Source organism: Felis catus, chromosome D4, assembly GCF_018350175.1.
Source record: "Felis catus isolate Fca126 chromosome D4, F.catus_Fca126_mat1.0, whole genome shotgun sequence".
NCBI classification, from domain to species: domain Eukaryota; kingdom Metazoa; phylum Chordata; class Mammalia; order Carnivora; family Felidae; genus Felis; species Felis catus.
The window spans coordinates 54909456-54928202 of NC_058380.1; the positions used below are offsets into that span (position 1 = coordinate 54909456).

Consider the following 18747-nt stretch of genomic DNA (forward strand, 5'->3'; position numbering starts at 1 on the left):
ATAACCACTAATCTAATTTTCACAGAGGTTTGTCTTTTACATTCTTATATAAAACCTAGATCTGACAGCATGGGAGAACTGGATCTTAAGTAGAATGACCTGTTTTTCCACCTAGAGTTTCTAAAGTACCTCTTTTAAAATGCCTCAGAAAATCTTCTTTAAAACAAATTGTGTGGAATTGTCGTTCTTATATTTGTTTATTGCAACATTTCATTCTGTTGCACACCTTCACATAAGATTAGGTTAAGTACTGAGCAAGAAAAAAATATTATGTGACTACTTTTGTACATCCTGTTTTTCAAGAAGAAAAAGGTGATCGCTCATAATATTTTTTTTTAGCTTGTCAAGTTTTTATTTATTGTTAAATAATTCAGAGTTGCAAACTGTACAATATTTGGGAAGAAAACGACAACACATATCTCAGAGTAAACTTTATTAAAGTTACTTTTCCAGAAAATATATTCAGTAAATACAGTAATGCAGCAACAAACTTGGGCTCATATGCCTTTGAAATTTTAAAGTAATCTTCAGTGATGCTGATCAGGAAATTCTTTCATTGGTGGAATTACTTCTCCAGTCTCCAGAATTGTATCACCCTAAAAAAACAAAGATGAATTAGTAGAAAAATCTTGCCTGCAGAGGTGATAGTTCCACTTGGTCAGACCTCACAAGGAAAATGTAGTTCAGTTCTGGCATTCACACTTTGAAAAGGACTTAGACAAAGTAGAAGCTGTCAAAGATGAGCAATATTCAAAATCTTAAGGTATAAGTGAAGGGGAAGCATAAGTGAAAGAAGTATACGGGAAAGTTTCACTCAAACAAAACGTCCAGAAAGGGCATGAAAGTGGTCTTCACAAAGTGACAGAGATGTTTATTTTGCATGGCCCCAAGAAAAAGGAAAAGCCCTAAAAAGAAGTTATGTATTCCCAGCAACTGAATGTGTTAGGCAATCACCAGTTTACCATTAGGCTCAGATATGAGGGACAGAATGCAAACTTTGCCAGGGTAGCTGGTTCAGGCATCTTTTCAAACCTAAATACAATCTATGTGGGAGAAAGAGCATGGGCTTTGGAGCCAGAACCAGGTGGTAAGAATCCTGGAACCTTCACTAAGAAGCTGTGTAATTTTAGGCAAATTACTTAGATTTAGTTCCAGCTTTGTGTTTTAAAATAGATTCTGTCAGTCTCACAGTCCATGAATAACTGGGTAGACTAGAATTACCCCAACCCCACCCTTGCCATTCCTTGACCTGGTAATGTTCAGGACTGTTATCTGATGAAGAAATACACTTTTACTGTTGAAGTCATTATACATTTGAGGGGTAGTTTGTTACACAGTTAGCATTATCCTAACACAGAAATTGGTACCCTGAAGTGGTACTAATGCCACTGTAATAAAAATCGAACCAATCTGCACTGGCTGAACAGTGGAGGCAAGGACAATGGCATGGGAGGCTAAAAGATGGAAACAAAAGGCAGTAGTAACTTGGAAGCAGAGCCTCTAGTGAATTGAGGTCTTAAGAGAAGTAGCTGAAAAAAGTTACAGTATGTCTTTGATTACTACCAGCTGCCTTGGGAACGTACTTTAAGAAACAGGAGCTTAGGCAAAAAGTGGCTGATTTAAGAGGAGGAATAAAAATGGAAAGAATAAAAAAATTCAGGACCTTGCAGTATTGGAAAATCATACTGCTTCTGAATCTCTAAACACTGAGAGCTAACACTGAAGAGATCCTGAGATCAGAGACCCAGTAAAACTCAATAAACAGAAGAACTCTCCAATGGCAAAGATAAGATCTTGAATCAGTGTCTCAGATGTCCTCCACACAGTTGCCATGGAGTTGAAGATGCAGTTGCATGAACATCAAAGAAATGAGAGAATTTCGTAACTACACAAAACACAGATGCATAGAGGACTGACCACAAGCAAATGGGCCCCCATCACATATTTTTCTTTCCATACCTACCAACTGTTTTGGGAACTGGATGGTCAAAGAAGCCAAACATATAGGCAACAAAAGCCTCTGGCACTCAACCTTAAGCAGAAGGCAGATTTTAAAGGCTGTACAACCCTAAGAGCATACTTCCCAGTACGCATTTGAGACATGGTCTAGGTTGATAATGGAAAAGAAAACAAAACAAACCCTAAACAAAGCCAGGGGCCAGGAAGAACAATGAACAAAGGTATTCCTTCCAGAAACAAAATTAGTGCCCATTCAGGTAACTTACTGCACACGGGGGGTTAGGAGTCTTCATGTTTGATCACTGGCATTTCAGAATTGCCAAGAACTAGTGACTGCTCTACTGTCTGAATTCCACCACTGAACAATGGGTGGCAGGGGTTAAAGAAGGGATACAGTTAAGTAACCTTCTTAGTTCACTAATCCTCAGATCTCCAAGAGAAGTCACATCAAACCTACCAGATACTACTGTGCAACATCTGGAGATCATGCATTTGGGGCTGGTTGCAGTGATGGTATGGGACTGCAGGATTTCTCTCCAGAAAGGAACTGTGTTTTATGTGTAGGGAGAAGGAAGCAAAGAGCTATTCAGTAATGAGAAGGGTGGACTGGCACTGACTCCAAGCATGGTAGGCTGGGAAATACAAAAAAGCACAGAGATCCGTGGAACAATAACAGTGAGTTCTGGACAACAGGATCTGAACAGAAGTGATGTAAGCTACTTCCAAGGTTAGACCTTAAGATCCTCCTGAGATATCCACCCCTCTCTCTCCCTGACATGATCTTTAGAAGCTCATATTCCAGATGGCATACCTATAAGGTTGTGGAGGACTGCATGATGGACATCAGTCTGTGCTATCAGTAAGAAACAGACCGTTGATTTGTTAAGCCACTGACATCTGAGGGTTAGTGCCTATCCTATTCTAATATATGTACAAATGATCATTCTTTAAGTCCTCACAGAGGAAGCTTCTTAAAGGGATCAATGGCACAGAAACAAAGAACCACAGTGGCAAAAAAACAAAACAGAACTAGGCATGCTAAATGCTCCATAGCATTTAAGAAACCATCACTTTGGTCTTCTAAAAAGAGCCTCACCCTTCTTTTCTTTTGAACAGTACTAGCAAAATAAATAATAAACAGATATGTCAATGGAAGATTAAATAAATTACCCAACTGATGAAACTAGTAAGATAATTTCCTATTTTGAGACTACATAGGCCCTGACACACATTAATTATACACAATGAAATATAGAAGAAATTCCCTATTTCCAACTGAAGGGTTAGCCAATTTTGGTGGTTCACCCTAAAATTCCCTTCTTGCAGACGATAATGGATTATTGTGACTGTGTCATTTGGTTGAAGCAAGAACCAACACAGTTCTGTTTTTTTAAAGTATAGAACTTACAGATTGATGGTAGTTCATTATCTATGACTAGAAATAGGACAAGAACATAATCTGTATTTTGCCATGCTAAACAATAACCTCACAGACAACCAGTAAAAATACCAACTGTTGGTTAAGTAATCTTTTAATGCTGAAAACACTCATTTTAAATTAGGATAATAGCTTACATATTCACATCCCAAAACTTAAAGTACACATTAACACATTTTAAATTCACAGATGGAGAGGTTAAGGTCAACTGCCAGAAGAAATGATAGTTTGGAATTACTGAAGGAGGATTTCAGTTGCTGTTACTATGCCCAAGTGTCTGCTCAGGCTAGTGCCCTAAGTCCTCAACTCTACATGAAACAGGGTACCAGTGAAAAACTGTTGGTACCTTCAGTTCACTTTAGGACTACAAAGGTCATACAACAAGTTTTATAGCCAGCTTCAAAAGAAATGCTTCCACCTCCCATTTTCAACTGTACCTTCTGCCTTACAATATTTCCTATTTTTTCTTTACAAGAATATACAAAACAGGCACTTACAATGACACTGAGAAGAAAGGAACATTTTAATGATCACTTAGGGAGAGAAAGAAGAGAGAAAACTAATAAAAGAAAAATCAGAGACATTAAGACTTACTGGGAATATTCTGGGCTTCCTTTCAACAATGGCATACGGTTTTGCCTGCAGTAAAAGTAATGCTCGGTTAATTATGGTTTTAGAGTTTCTTCTAAAATAAATCATATTCCAGATTTTTAACTTAAATCCCAAACTTTCACCCAACTCCAGACTCATACGTTCAATTGTTTACTCAAGATCTTTACTTGGCTATCTCTACTCGTCATCTCAAACTTAACCAGGTCCAACTTGTAACATCTCTCAGCCCCAAATGGTCCCCTATTGCAGCAAATGGCACTTTTGTTTTCCCAGTTACAAAGACCAAAAACCTCAATTCCTCAGCAGATCCTGTTGAGTTTATAATGTTGAGATTATATCTTGAATCCAACTGTTTCTCACCACCTCTTGTACTACTACTCTTGTTCAAGCCTCTATCACTTTTTTCACCTGCTAGTGTCCCAGCATTGGTGCATGCCTTCTTAGTCTGTTCCCAACACAGAGGCAGAGTGATTCTTTTAAGATGTACCAATCTTCTGCTTAAAGTTTGGCAATTTCTACAGCAAAGGCCAAAGTCCTTGCTGTGATCTCTAAGACCCTACACAATCTGGCCCTTGGTTACCTCTCCGCTTTCTCTGTATTGTAGCCACAGTGGTTCCTTTGCTATTCGTCCAATCAGCTGGGCCTGCTTGTGCCACAGGGCCCTTATACATTAATGATTCCTCTACCTGAAATGCTCTTCTAGATACCTGCTTGATTCATATCCTCATTTCATTTATGTTTCTCTTCAAACAGCACTTCCCCACAGAGGCCTCATCTTACCCTGCTTAGTTTTCCTTCTATAGATTTATAACCTCCTATAACATTACATGCCTCTTTGTTTATCTATTTATTGCCAGTCTCCAAGACTAAACAGTGCATGAGGGTAGAGACTCAATCTGCTTTGTTCACTGCTATATCCCTGTGTTTAGAACAGTGCCTTGCATATAAGAGATGCTAAATAAATGTTTGTTAAATAAATGTATTTATTAAGTATACACATTTGCACAAGATACCACACCAACAAAATTTTACTAAAAGATCATTGACATAATGTAAGACTAAAGGAAACTAGAGCCAAATGCAGGAGATAAACTCAAAATACAATGTAAATACATTAAAATGTCTTTAAGTACTGTGGCCAGAGGCAAGAAAACATTGAAATGTGCCTCGAAAGAATGTAAAATTCAGTTAGTCACTAAAGGTGTTAGCTGAAGCAAACTGGCTGCAACATTAATGAGGATGCAGACCTGCCCAAATTCAGAGGAAGAATAAGGTAAGGGAGAGGCCCTGGGACCTCTAGTAACAAAACCTTTAACTAATCATGTCCATTTGTGGCTCAGGAAAAATCACCTGGAAGTAGGACTCAGATAAGCAACCATACTAATGTCATGAATTGTCAACCCAGTAACTGCAGTTTGTTAAATTTACTTCTCTTAGGAGATAAATGACTTTTCAATCCTAGAAAAATTTAGTTAAATATAGATATAACAAAGATTAAACCTAGAGTATAAACAAGTAAATGTCAAATTTAGTACGTTCTTAAAGCATGAGCATAATCCATATACAGTAGTCTGTTATTTAGAACATGTGTAATGTTTAAGGTAATCAGTCTGGCTATTAGAGGTTCTAAAAAATCAGTTTTAGGATCCTAGTTAAAATGGATAATTGATTTAAGCTTGTGATTGTGAGTTTAAAAAGATTTTGCTTCTTAGGGTCATTAATTTGCCCTACATATGCTTAAAAATATAATTCAACATATAAATACAAATGCATCAATGCAGCTTAAAACATATAGTATATTTGTAAGTGGAACTGTTTTAGTTGAGTTCAACTTGAATTAATCCAAACACAGTAAGAAGAAAGGAGACTTCACATTTTACTAGATGTACAAATAGTTTAATAAAATTTTAAAACCGAGTTTAAAGAATTGTTTTTAAATTTGAAACTAACAAAATGAATTTTAATTTATATTCCAGGTAACTATGAACAGTTCTTTCTGCGCATAAAAACCACTCTTGGATGTTAAAAAAAAAACGTGCACTGACAAGAAAGTAGTAACATTTTTTTCTTCTGTATAGTCTTGCATGTTGAGACAGTGAAAAAAATAACAGACATATAATGATATGAAATGGGCTATGGACTTGAAGATGAACATAAATATAAAATTTTGTTTAAGCCCAGCAACAAGAGAAACATAAGCTATACTCTTACCCTTAGACATATACATTTGTTAGCCGCCACCCACCCCCCCCACCCCGTCCCTTAACAGTTGCAGAAAGATTTTCTGTTGGTTTACAAAGTGAAAACACTAAAGTCCAACTCTAATTCCCACTAGCCTCCACTAATTTCATGTTTCTAACACAGAAGACAGGCCATGTCTACTCGGATATCCCTAAAACTGATGTGGCAGCACATGCTCCCACACAAATTTACTCCTTTCCAAAACACTACTTAGAACTTCCAAGGCTAGAAATTCTAGTCACAAGTGTCTCTGAACTTTGGTTTCATCCCCAACTTAACTTGAGCTATGTCTTCTTTAAAAAATGTCTTCTGGGGCGCCTGGGTGGCTCAGTCGGTTAAGTGGCCGACTTCGGCTCAGGTCATGATCTCGCGGTCCGTGAGTTTGAGCCCCACGTTGGGCTCTGTGCTGACAGCTCGGAGCCTGGAGCCTGTTTCAGATTCTGTGTCTCCCTCTCTCTGACCCTCCCCCGTTCATGCTCTGTCTCTCTCTGTCTCAAAAATAAATAAACGTTAAAAAAAATTTTTTTTTTTAAATGTCTTCTGCCTCTACTTTTCTTTTTCATTCCTGCTGTCTATCTTCACCCTAACCAGATTCTCATCAACTAACACCTACAAAACTGCAACAGAGCCTTTAGCTGATTTGCCTGATTTTGGTACTTTCCTCCCTCCAATTACCCCATCATATCAATGTGGTTTTTTTTTTAGGTTTTCCTAAATATAGCACTTTTACCAATCACTATTGAAAATGGAAAGCTTCTCACTGCCCAGCAGATAAGGTTTAACCTCCTCTGCCTAGCTTTCAAGAGTTTCCACTAAATGGTCCCAGCCCACTGAGCCAAGAGACCTGCTATTCCAGTTGCCTCCTCAGTCTTGGGTAGATATGATACGCACACTACCGACTCCTTATCTTTCTTTATAGCTAGGATCTTTTCTCTTCCATACTCTTACCCAAATCATACCCATCTTTCAACCTCACTATAAACTCTTTAAGGTCAGGAAGTTTATCTTGTATATTCTTTCCAGAGCAATAAAGGAAGATGATATACTAGGCACTCAGTTTTTGTTGATTAATGAACATAATCTGCTTAGTGAAGAGAACAAAAATGATGTCAGCAATCAGAATTTAAAGAGACCATGCAATCAAGAGAGAACAAGTCACGTTAAAGGGAATTTTCTGAGAATACCAATTATTTATTTTGACCCTCCTTTCAACATGCTAACAGAAAGCAAACCTCAACTGGATTATCTACAATTTGTTTAGGCAGTCCCTAACTTTTGTTTTATCTTGAAGTAATTCTGTACTTACAAAAAGCTGTAAGAATTATAAAAATAGGGGTGCCTCTCAGTGGCCCAGCCAGTTAAGCATCTGACTTTGGCTCATGTCAAGATCATGTCATGATCTTGCGGTTCATGCGCATCAGGCTGTGTGCTGACAGTGTGGAGCCTACTCAGGATTCTCTCCCTCTCTCTCTGCCCCTCCCCTATTCTTTGTCCCAAAACAAATAAATAAAACTTAAAAAAAAAAAAAAAAAGAATTATAAAAATAATTTTTTTCTGAATCACTTCAGTAAGCTGCAAATATTACTTTAGTATTGCCTACAAATAAGAATAATATTCTTAAAATAATCACAATACAGACATCAAGATCAAGAAATTAATCTGTTTCATTATTGATACATTTACTACCTTCTATCTAGTCTAAAGAACCCATTCAAATGTTACCAACTGTCTCAATAATTGTTTGGAATTCTCAGAAAATCCTCTCTTACAGAACTTGTTCTCCATTGTGGTAGGTTCTAAAATTCTGAATGCCAATGCCATCTTTGTTCTTTTAACTAAGCAGATTATGCCATCAATCAACAGCTGCATTCAGCTGACATGCCTCTTTAAGTCTTCAATCTAGAACAAATCTTCAGTCATTCTTTAACTTTCACAATCTTGATACTTTGGAAGGTAACAAGCCAATTACTACACAGAGAAGTCCGTCATTTTTGTCTTATGATTAGATTCAGGTTATACATGTTTGGCAGGAATAGCGCATGCTTGATGCTGTTTTCTCACTGCACCCTATCAAGCAGTACACATTTCCAGTCTGTCCCATTAGTTGTAACAAATAAGTATGGTGAAGGTAGGTATTTTGAGATTAACGTTACCAACTTTTGATGTTCTCTGGCTGAAGAAAATGTTACTTTGATGATTCTCAAGTGGTGACTTTTCTAATTGTATCAGTCCTTGTCCATTTAATATTTAGCAATCTACTGTACAAAAAAAATGGTCGCCTCTACCCATTTATTATTTTTTTGTATGTGTGTACACTCATGGTTTTGCATTTTATTTATTCAGTTATAACTAACTATCATTAGTTATTTTTTTTTAATGTTTATTCATTTTTGAGAGAGAGAGAGAAAGAGCAAGAGACAGCATGAGTGGGAGAGGGGCAAAGAGAGAGAGGGACAGAGGATCCAAAGTGGGCTCAGCGCTGGCAGCAGCGAGCCCGATGTGGGGCTTGAACTCACAAACCATGAGACCATGACCTGAGCTGAAGCTGGACACTCAATCAAGTGAGCCACCCAGGCACCCACCCCTATCATTAGTTATTTTGATGCTCACATTGTCCTGTGGGAGTGCGGATGAGTACAATAAGTTCACTTTGTACTTTTCCTGCCCCTGCTCTGGAATTGGCCATTTCTCCAAAGAGCTCAGGATCCTTTCAGTGGAGAATTTAGAAAATAAGACCAGGCTGCTAGATATGTTAATTACCATCTGGTAGCACAGCAACCAGGCCTGTCAGTGGACAGACCTAGGGAATACCCACATTTATATATAGAATTCTGTATCAATACACATTAAAAACCTTGAGTTTATACCAAAAATTCCAATTCCATTCCAGTACCGCAGGGTTTTCTATCTTTCCACGTGTGTAAGTCCCTTTTCTGACATGAGAATTCTGGGTCTCATTATCATCAATGTATGTACTTATTTGAATCATTCTATAACCAATCTCCTGTCACTACCACCACACTCCAGTATAAATAACCTCACCTCATTCCAGTCCTGAGATCTTACTATAGATTGCCTCCTCCATCATTGCCCCAAACCACCTTTCTTCCAGATGTCCTCTTCCCCTTGCTCAGGTTCCAATATCCTACCCAAGGTTAATGACCACTGCTGCTCTCCAAACAAGTATATTCACTAACCTTCCCCCTCCAAACTTTCCCTCTTCCCAGGACCCAGTATCTTCAGTGGGTACAAGAATGCCCCCATTCACTCTATTTGGGTTATGACATCCCATGCTGGGCAGCCACCACTCCTCTCCCCTCCATGCCACTCCCCCAAGCGCAATCCTTCCTCACCCTGCCTTGGATCCAACACCCTATACCAGACTATCCCTCGGCTTTAAAATGTGGCAACTGGCTCAGTTCAATCACTACATGCAAGATCTTTTCATGACAAAGTTCAAGCTTTTGGGCATCATGGATTCTAAAGAAAGAAAATCGTGAAAAATCAGATAGAATGAAGAAAAGAGAAATGGAATGATGACAAAGATAACCTTTGTCTGATTTGAATTGTATCTTATATCACATCTATGTTCAAACAAAGGAGCAGAAATTCTTTTCTTGCTTCCTACTTGGAACCCCAAGTTCACACCAGTATTATTAGGTCAACTACATTCTGATCATTTAAACACTATTTTTATGAGAAAACACATTTCACATTGTAATCAACTAATATAAAGATTAATTTTTTGAAAAACCATACTTAAGTTTCATTAAACCTTTTACCTAAAAGGGTTCAAAGTAGTTCAAAACCAGTTATAAGTGCAGATTATTTCCACTAAGTAAAGCAGGGTAAGGCATGCCCACATGGGAAATAATTTTGTATAATATCAAAAATAAATTTTGAAAAATACATACTTAAAACATACTTACATTCACATGATATTTGATATAATAATGAATAATCCAGGCAGGTATAAGTACATGAGTAAAAGCAAAGATACTGTGTCCATATGCCTTATAAATCTGGAGGGAAAAGAAACATACATAAACAGATATCCCATTTTTTTATGCCTGTGGCAGGAAAAAAGCATCAATGACATAATAATGTCATGATTATTTTTAAATGCCTACATACTACATATTTACTACAGTCTGTAATTAACCTCACCCACTGAAATATTTTTATTAAACACAGGGCCTGCTAGGGGATATCTACAGAGTTCAGAGCAAACAAGGCTTAAGGCAAGCAACATTTTGCAAAGCTACAGTAAGATATTTATAGATATATAGAGATTTTAAAGACTACAAAAAAACACCCTTAATATAAGCTTGTTAGATAAAACATGGCAAAAATAATGAAAGAATAGTTTTAATTGATTTAACGAGAGTAATCAAACCTACAGAATTTTTCAGGTAAAGTCAATTTACATATCAATTTCAGACATCCACAGTCAACACACATGCATCATTCTAGGTGTAAGACAGACAACCTTGAACACACCAAAGCTCGAAAAAGAATGTTTTACATATTGAGACGGGGTGTTCCAAGCTCACTTTGAGATGCCTTCAGGAACACTATCTTAAAAGAGAAAGGCAAAATAGAGGTAAAAATGGAATTTTTCCATGACAGCCAATTCGACTGCAACACACCTATCTTACCAGGGAAAGGACTAACTAGACTCTAGGTATTACAGTACATCTGATTATGGAAGAAAAATTAACTCAAAGGAAGGTAAATCAGACTTCAACAATCATTTACTTCCTTTCATCGCTAGCTGATGGGTGGAATGTCAACTTCCAACCAGGTAGCTGCCAAAATCAACAAGTAGTGTCAGGGATACAAAGGGTGAGAGGAGGGTTGAATCAATTTAATTTTACCATCATAAATAAGTATCTAATACGACTTTCTGAGAAAAATGTGCATAAGACTTGGTAGCACAGGAAGAAGTAGATACACGAGGATCTCAATGTGAACTCCTTCAATTCTTGGCTCTGTGACTATGGGTATATCATTCAATTTCTGTAGGCCTCATTTTCCACACATTTAAAATAAGGATTAGAAGTAGTGTCTACCGGGACGCCCAGGTGGCTCAGTTGGTTAGGCCTCCGACTTGGGCTTGGGTCATGATCTTACAGTTTGTGAGTTTGAGCCCTGTGTTGGGCTCTGAGCTGATGGCTCAGGGCCTGGAGCCTGCTCCAGATTCTGTCTGTCTCCTCTCTCGGCCCCTGCTCACACTCTGTCTCTCTCAAAAATAAATAAACACCAAAAAAAAAAAAAGAAAAAAATTAAAAAGAAAAAAAAGTAGTGTCTACCTTACCTTACAGAAGTAAAGAAAGTAACACATGAGAAATGCTCAGCAAAATCCAAGGCGGAAAGTTAGCACCCAAGTGTTACTTAATAGTATTATTACCATCATTATCAGCCAATGTTACAGCTTATTGAAAGCAATTCTGAGATATAGTGTTCATCACTTAAACTAATGTAATTTAATGAATAACTTCAAGAAAATATCCAGAGACCCTTAAAATAAAGACAGCTCTTAAATGAGTGATTTTCTCCAGTGTGAAGTCCAGAAATGGCATTTGCAAATTAAATAATGTGTCAGAAGTACATAGTGGTTGTTCAGAAGGGTGGCTCTTAAATATTACTCAATAAGCATACAAGTAGGACTCTTATCTTTTATGGTGATCACATGGGGGCTGTACTACCGGTTAGAGAGTCATTGTGCCTTCTGGTCAGTTGGGTGTAGTGTTAGTCTCTATAACCTCAACTTTTAAAAAGCAGGCAGGTGTCTTTAAATACTAAAATCACATAATTTTCACTCAAGGAATCCTCCTATCATTCTGTAAAGCCTAAGCAAAGATTCGCCTCCTTCGCATCACACATGACAGCGAAAGAGCTCTCCCGAAGCCATACACACTCCTGAACTCCAGAACTCCCAGCCCAGAACTCTTGGGACAAGAGAGCGTCCCTATTAAACCTGAGTCTCGGTTGAACCTGGTTCTCCCTCAGGGAACTACGGAGATTTGCGGGCCCAGAGTGATGTCAGTCCTTGGTGTGTCTATAATGAGCAGGCGTCGAGCGGCCAGGCTGGGGGTCGCGGCGGGGTGTATCAGTGCGAGGATGGTTTGTCACTCACCACCTTCTTCCAGGGGGCCTGGTCCTGCAAAAACTTATTCCAGAATCTCTCCATAGGCCACACCCTCTGCGGGGGCAGCACCGGCTCCCGGGGGCTCAGTTCTTGGTCCTTTAGCCATCGCCTTCTCAGCTCTCGGAGCTGCTGCAGCCGCAGTTTCTCATCGGGCGTGTATCCCGACATGTCGCCCCTGGTACCGAAGCAGGACACGGCGCTTCCCCGACCAGGGTCTTCTCACTTAGGCGCGCGCCACCCCCCTTCAGAGGCGACCTTGCGCGGACGTTCGGGAGCGGCGCGCCGTTATGACGTCACTCTGGTCCTGCCTCCGCAGCGGCTCCAACCACCGCGCAGGGGCTGGGCTTGCACGAAATCTTTACCCGCCCAAGTTACTTGCGGGTGGAGGGTCGGTGCGCCTTAGTTGTGGGCGGAGGGGGGGAAGGTGACGAAAAGAAGCAAGAGAGGTCGGAGGGCTAGAGTGGTGTGCTGAGACTTGGAAGGATGAGAATATGTGATTCAGTGAATGGGACGTCCAAATGCAAATTCTTCACTTCCGTCTCCCACCTTGGTACTCCTCTTCCCATGACTATACTTGAGAGTCTGTGGAGAACCTTACTTCCGAGTTGAAGTGCCAGCTGTGTCAGTGACTGGTAAAGTGACCTTGAGCAGTCTCAATCTGTTCCTTTATCTGTACTGCGGGGTCAAAAAAAGAGTAGCTTAATATCTAACAGAATTGGACCCATTCATGCTTTGACCAGAAATTCCACTTCGAGGACTGTATCCAAAAGATGCAGTGGTAAAAATATGAAAAGAATGTGCACGAATATTCACTCCAGCACTATTTACAATAAAATACTGGAAATTCCTCAATGGTGGGCTGGTTGAAGAAATTGTGGTGCAATAATGCAATTCTCTGGTCTATACACAACTGTAGAGTGATCTCTAGAATCTACTGTTAAGTGAAGAAAAAAAAAAAAACTAAGTGGAGGGAAGTGTATATAGTATGCTACCTTTTATCCAAAAAGAGAAATTTAATTTTCAATTAAATTTGAAAAATAATGTGAAGGAAACTATTGCTATTGGGGGAGAAAGGGAATAGGATAGAGGAGATAGGGATAGAAGCTAGGTATCTCTGTATATATCCTATGTAACAGATTTGACTCTAGAACCATGTAAACATTTTATACTTTTGTAAAACAAAATTAAATTTACAAAATCTCCTCTAACAATCAAAACTAAAAACACATGAATCTAACTGATCTGCCAGGTGGCATAACCCCCAAAACACACACCATTTTGAGTAAATCTAATCCATCAAATTACTGTACGTCTATAGAGAGGTATGCCTCAAAGACAGAGGAACTTCAAAAAAAATCTTAAATTATTTTAGGTAATATATATTGGTAGTGGTGGTATTATTAATGTGACACTGAAAGCAAACATTTACACTGAAATTTTTGTAATGGGAGAAAGGAGTTACAAATGTAAATTGTATGACTTTAAGTAAAAACTCTGAAGGCCTGAATTTGAATAAAAAACTCAGTAACAATTCGTGATGTATTTTATCTTTAAATATGTTTATTTGGGACACCTGGGTGGCTCAGTGAGGAGCATCCGACTCTATTTCGCCTCAGGTCATGATCGGCTCAGGTCATGATCGCAGGGTCGTGGGATCAAACCCCACACTGGGTTCCATGCTGAGCATGAAGCCTGCTTAACATTCTCTCTCCATCTGCCCCCTCCCCTGCTCACGTGTGCGTGCACTTTCTCTCTGTCTCTGTCTCTCTCTCTCTCTATATATATATCTATATATATATCTATATTTATATATATGTATATCTATACATATATATGTATAGATATAGATATATCTATATCTATACATATATATGTATATCTATACATATATATGTATAGATATGTATATCTATATATCTATATATATAGATATATATCTATATCTATATATATAGATATATATATACATATCTATGTATACATATATATAGATATGTATATATATATCTATATATACATATGTATACATATATATGTATACATATATATAGATATGTATATATATCTATATATATATCTATATATCTGTATACATATATGTGTATATATATATTTTATCTTAGCTCTGCCCACTGAAATGACTTAAAAAACAATGGCCAATCCAGTAACCATAAACATCTCTAGCACCTATAGTGTGATTTCTAAATACCATTTTCCATTAGAAGAAACCAGGACTCCTCAGAACAGCAGTTCTCAAACATTTTGCTTCTCAAATTTCCTTAAACTTTTGAAAGTTGTTGAGGATCCCAAAGAGGTTTTGTATGTATGGGTTATACCTATTGATGTTAGAAATTAAAACATTTTATTTTATTTTATTTTATTTTTTGTTTTTGAGAGACAGAGTGAGACAGAGCATGAGCAGGGGAGGGGCAGAGAGAGAAGGAGACACAGAATCCGAAGCAGGCTCCAGGGTCTGAGCTGCCAACACGGAGCCAGATGTGGGGCTCAAACTCGTGGACCGCTAGATCATGACCTGAGCCAAAGTCAGAGGCTTAACCTACTGAGCCACCCAGATGCCCCAAAACAGATTTTAAAATAACAAAATAGCTATTAACAAAAATTATTTAGTGAGAAGAGTGCCATTGTTTTACATTTTTGTAAATCTCTTTAAAGTCTGGCCTAATAATGACAGCAGAATTTTTAAAACCACTTCTACATTCGATCATAATATCATACACCACATATCCCTTGTAAAACTATACTTTTGTAAGAGAATGAGACTTAAAAAGGGCAAATAGCATGTTGGTATTAGTATGAAAATAATTTTGGCTTCATAAACACCATGAAAAGATCACAGGGATTCCCAGGGGTCCCCAGATCACTCTTTGAGAACCACTGCCTTAGAGAAATACCTAATTCCAGGTCTGAGTTAAGAAATGTAAAAGAAGTCAGGAACATCCTGCTTAGCAGAAAGCAGGGAAATTTTTAAAGACTGTTTGGGTCATGTCAAAAGGATTCAGAAGCAGGGGCACCTGGGTGGCTCAGTCGGTTGAGCATCTAACTCTTGATTTTGGCTGAGGTCATGAACCTGCAGTTCATGGGATCAAGCCCTGGGTTGGGCTCCACACTGACAGCATAGAACCTCCTTGGGATTCTCTCCCTGCCCCTGCCCCTCCCTGGCTCATGCTGTCTCTCTCTCAAAATAAATATATAAACTTAAAAAAAAATGATTCAGGAGCCAACTTGAATAGACTTCCACCGGTCAAAGATAAAAGAATTTGTGTATCAATAAGTATAATGACCTCAGTGGAATGAAAATATCAAAGAGATTCACATACATGAGTTCATGATGAGTTAAAAAAAAAAAACTCATTGGTCATTTTTCTATGGTGTTAGGAAACCAACTCATTATTTTGAAAGCTGTTAAGTGAAAGGGAAAAATCAAGCACTTTGTGTAAGTTGGCATCTCTGTATAAGTAGCATCTTGGAGTAACAAAATAGTTTATGAAGGAAAAATTTAATCAAAGAAGCATAACCTGATAAAAGAAGAAGGGATGGCAAAAGTAGAATATCACTACTCTGCAACCATTAATGAGTAAATGCAATGATCATCAAAAGCTGCCTAAGTCTCAAAAAGAGAGTAAGTGCGCCTCCTGGTGGAAGAGTGCCTCACTGCCTGTGAAGTAACCTTGCCAAACAAAAAAAAATTGAACCTGAATCTGTTCAAGTTTCTAGATCTAAAGGAAGTTTCTAGATCATTTAAAGGAAATACATGGACAGACTCCTGTAATTTCTATACAACACCAAAATGATACATTCAGAAAAATCCATACCGTAGAAACTAGACAAGTAACTCCATTTCTTAAACAAAAATATATTGAAGGGAAAACAGAGAGAGAGGTGGGGTGGGAGGGGTGGGGGATGATAACCCATAGATTAAAAGAGATGATAACTCTGGAACCACAAAAGACACCAAATAACCAACACAATACTGAAAAAGAAAAACAAAACTGGAGGCATCATGATTCCAGATTTCAAGCTATATTACAGAGCTGTAACCATCAAGACAGTATGGTACTGACACAAAAACAGACACATAGGTCAATGGAACAGAATAGAGAACCTAGAAATGGACCCACAACTATATGGTCAACTAATCTTCGACAAAGCAGGAGAGAATATCCAATGGAAAAAGGACAGTCTCTTTAACAAGTGGTGCTGGGAAAACTGGACAGCAACATGCAGAAGAATGAAACTAGACCACTTTCTTACACCATATACAAACATAAATTCAAAACGGATGTGAGACCTAAATGTGAGACAGGCTATCATCAAAATCCTAGAGAAAAAAACAAGCAGCAATCTCTTTGACCTTGGCCACAGCAACTTTTTGCTAGACGTGTCGCTGGAGGCAAGGAAAACAAAAGCAAAAATGAACTATTGGGACTTCATCAGGATAAAAACCTTCTGCATAGTGAAGGATACAATCAACAAAACCAAAAGTCAGCCTATGGAATGGGAGAAGATATTTACAAATAACATGTCTGATAAAAGGTTAGTATCCAAAATCTATAAAGGACTTATCAAACTCAACACCCCAAAGCCAAATAATCCAGTGAAGTAATGAGCAGAAGACATGAATAGACACTTTTCCAAAGACATCCAGATGTCTAACACATGAAAAGATGCTCAACATCACTCATCATAAGGGAAATGCAAATCAAAACCATGAGATACCACCTTTCAGAATGGCTAAAATTAATACAAGAAACAACAGGTGTTGGCGAGGATGCAAAGAAAAGGGGACCCTCTTACACTGTTGGTGGTAATGCAAACTGGTGTAGCCACTCTGGAGAACTACATGGTTCCTCAAAAATTTAAAAATAGAACTACCCCATGACCCACCAATTGCACTATTAGGTATTTACCTAAAGGATACAAAAATACAGATTTGAAGGGGTATATGCACCCTGATGTTTATAGCAGTGTTATCAACAATAGCCAAACTATGGAGAGAGCCCAAATGTCCATTGACTGATTAATGGATAAAGAAGAGGTAGTACACACACACACACACACACACACACACACACACACAGAGGAATATTATTCAGCCATCAAAAAGAATAAAATCTTTCCATTTGCAACCATGTGGATAGAGCTAGAATGGATTATGCTAAGCGAAATAAGTCAGATAGAGAAATACAAATACCATATGATTTCACTCATATATGGAATTTAAGAACATATGGGGGGGTGGGGAGAGGGAAACAAACCATAAGAGACTTTTAATAGAAAACAAACTTAGGGTTGATGGAGGGTGGGAGGTGGGGGATGAGTTAGATGTGTGATGGGTATAAGGAGGGCACTTATGATGATGAACACTGGGTGTGGTATATGACAAATAACTGAATTCTCCTGAAACCAATATTGCACTGTATATTAACTAACTATAATTTAAATGAAAAAAATTTTTAAATAGCCAAATTATGGAAAGAGCCCAAATGTCCATCAACTGATGAATGGATAAAGAAGTTGTGGTATATATATACAATGGAATATTATTCAGCTATAAAAAAAGAATTAAATCTTGCCATTTGCAACAATGTAGTTGGAACTAGAAAGTATTATACTCAGTGAAATAAATCAGAAAGACAAAAACAATATTATTTTACTCAGATGTTGAGTTTAAGAAATATAACAGATGAACATAGGGGATAAAAGAGAGGGGCAAACCCATAAAACAGACTCTTAACTGTAGAGGACACACTGAGGATTGCTGAAGTGGAGGTGGGTGAGGGGATGGGTGAAGGGGGTGATGGGTCTTAAGGAGGGCACATGTGACGAGCACTGGGTGTTATATGTAAGTGATGAATCACTAAATCCTACACCTGAAACTAATATTCCAATGTATGTTAACTAACTTGAATTTAAATAAAAATTTGGAAGGTAAAAAAAGAGATGATAACTCAACAATAAGAACATGAACAACTCGAGTAAAAAATAGACCAAAGATCTGAATAGACAGCTCACTAAAGAAGATATACAGATGGCCAGTAAGCATATGAAAACATGCTCCACATCATATGTCATCAGGGAATGCAAATTAGAACAATGAGATACCATTATACAACTGTTAGAAGGGCCAAAATCTGGGATCCTGACAGCACCAAATTGCTGGTGAGAATGTGAAGCAACAGCATACATTGTCAGTGGGATGCAAAATATTACTTACCTTGGAAGACTGGTGGTTTCTTATAAAACTAAACATACTCTTACTATATGATCCAGCAATCACATGCCACGGTATTTAACAAAAGAAGTTGGAAACTTATGTCCATACAAA

General features: G+C 38.0%; 1 protein-coding gene across 2 annotated transcripts; it reads right to left on the reverse strand.

The window, feature by feature from the left end:
* Positions 1 to 418: 418 nt before the first annotated feature.
* On the reverse strand, positions 419 to 12706 carry NDUFB6 (NADH:ubiquinone oxidoreductase subunit B6). 2 transcript variants are annotated; one of them, XM_003995543.6, is made up of 4 exons: positions 12390 to 12699; positions 10180 to 10272; positions 3992 to 4036; positions 419 to 596 (listed from the first exon to the last, which is right to left on the reverse strand). In XM_003995543.6, exons 1-4 carry the CDS (start codon positions 12567 to 12569, stop codon positions 528 to 530), a joined length of 387 nt encoding a protein of 128 aa, XP_003995592.1. In that variant the 5' UTR covers positions 12570 to 12699; the 3' UTR covers positions 419 to 527. The 2 variants fall into 2 exon arrangements, with proteins under 2 accessions (XP_003995592.1, XP_044899405.1); XM_045043470.1 differs by lacking the exon at positions 10180 to 10272 and having other exon boundaries at positions 12390 to 12706.
* Positions 12707 to 18747: the final 6041 nt, after the last annotated feature.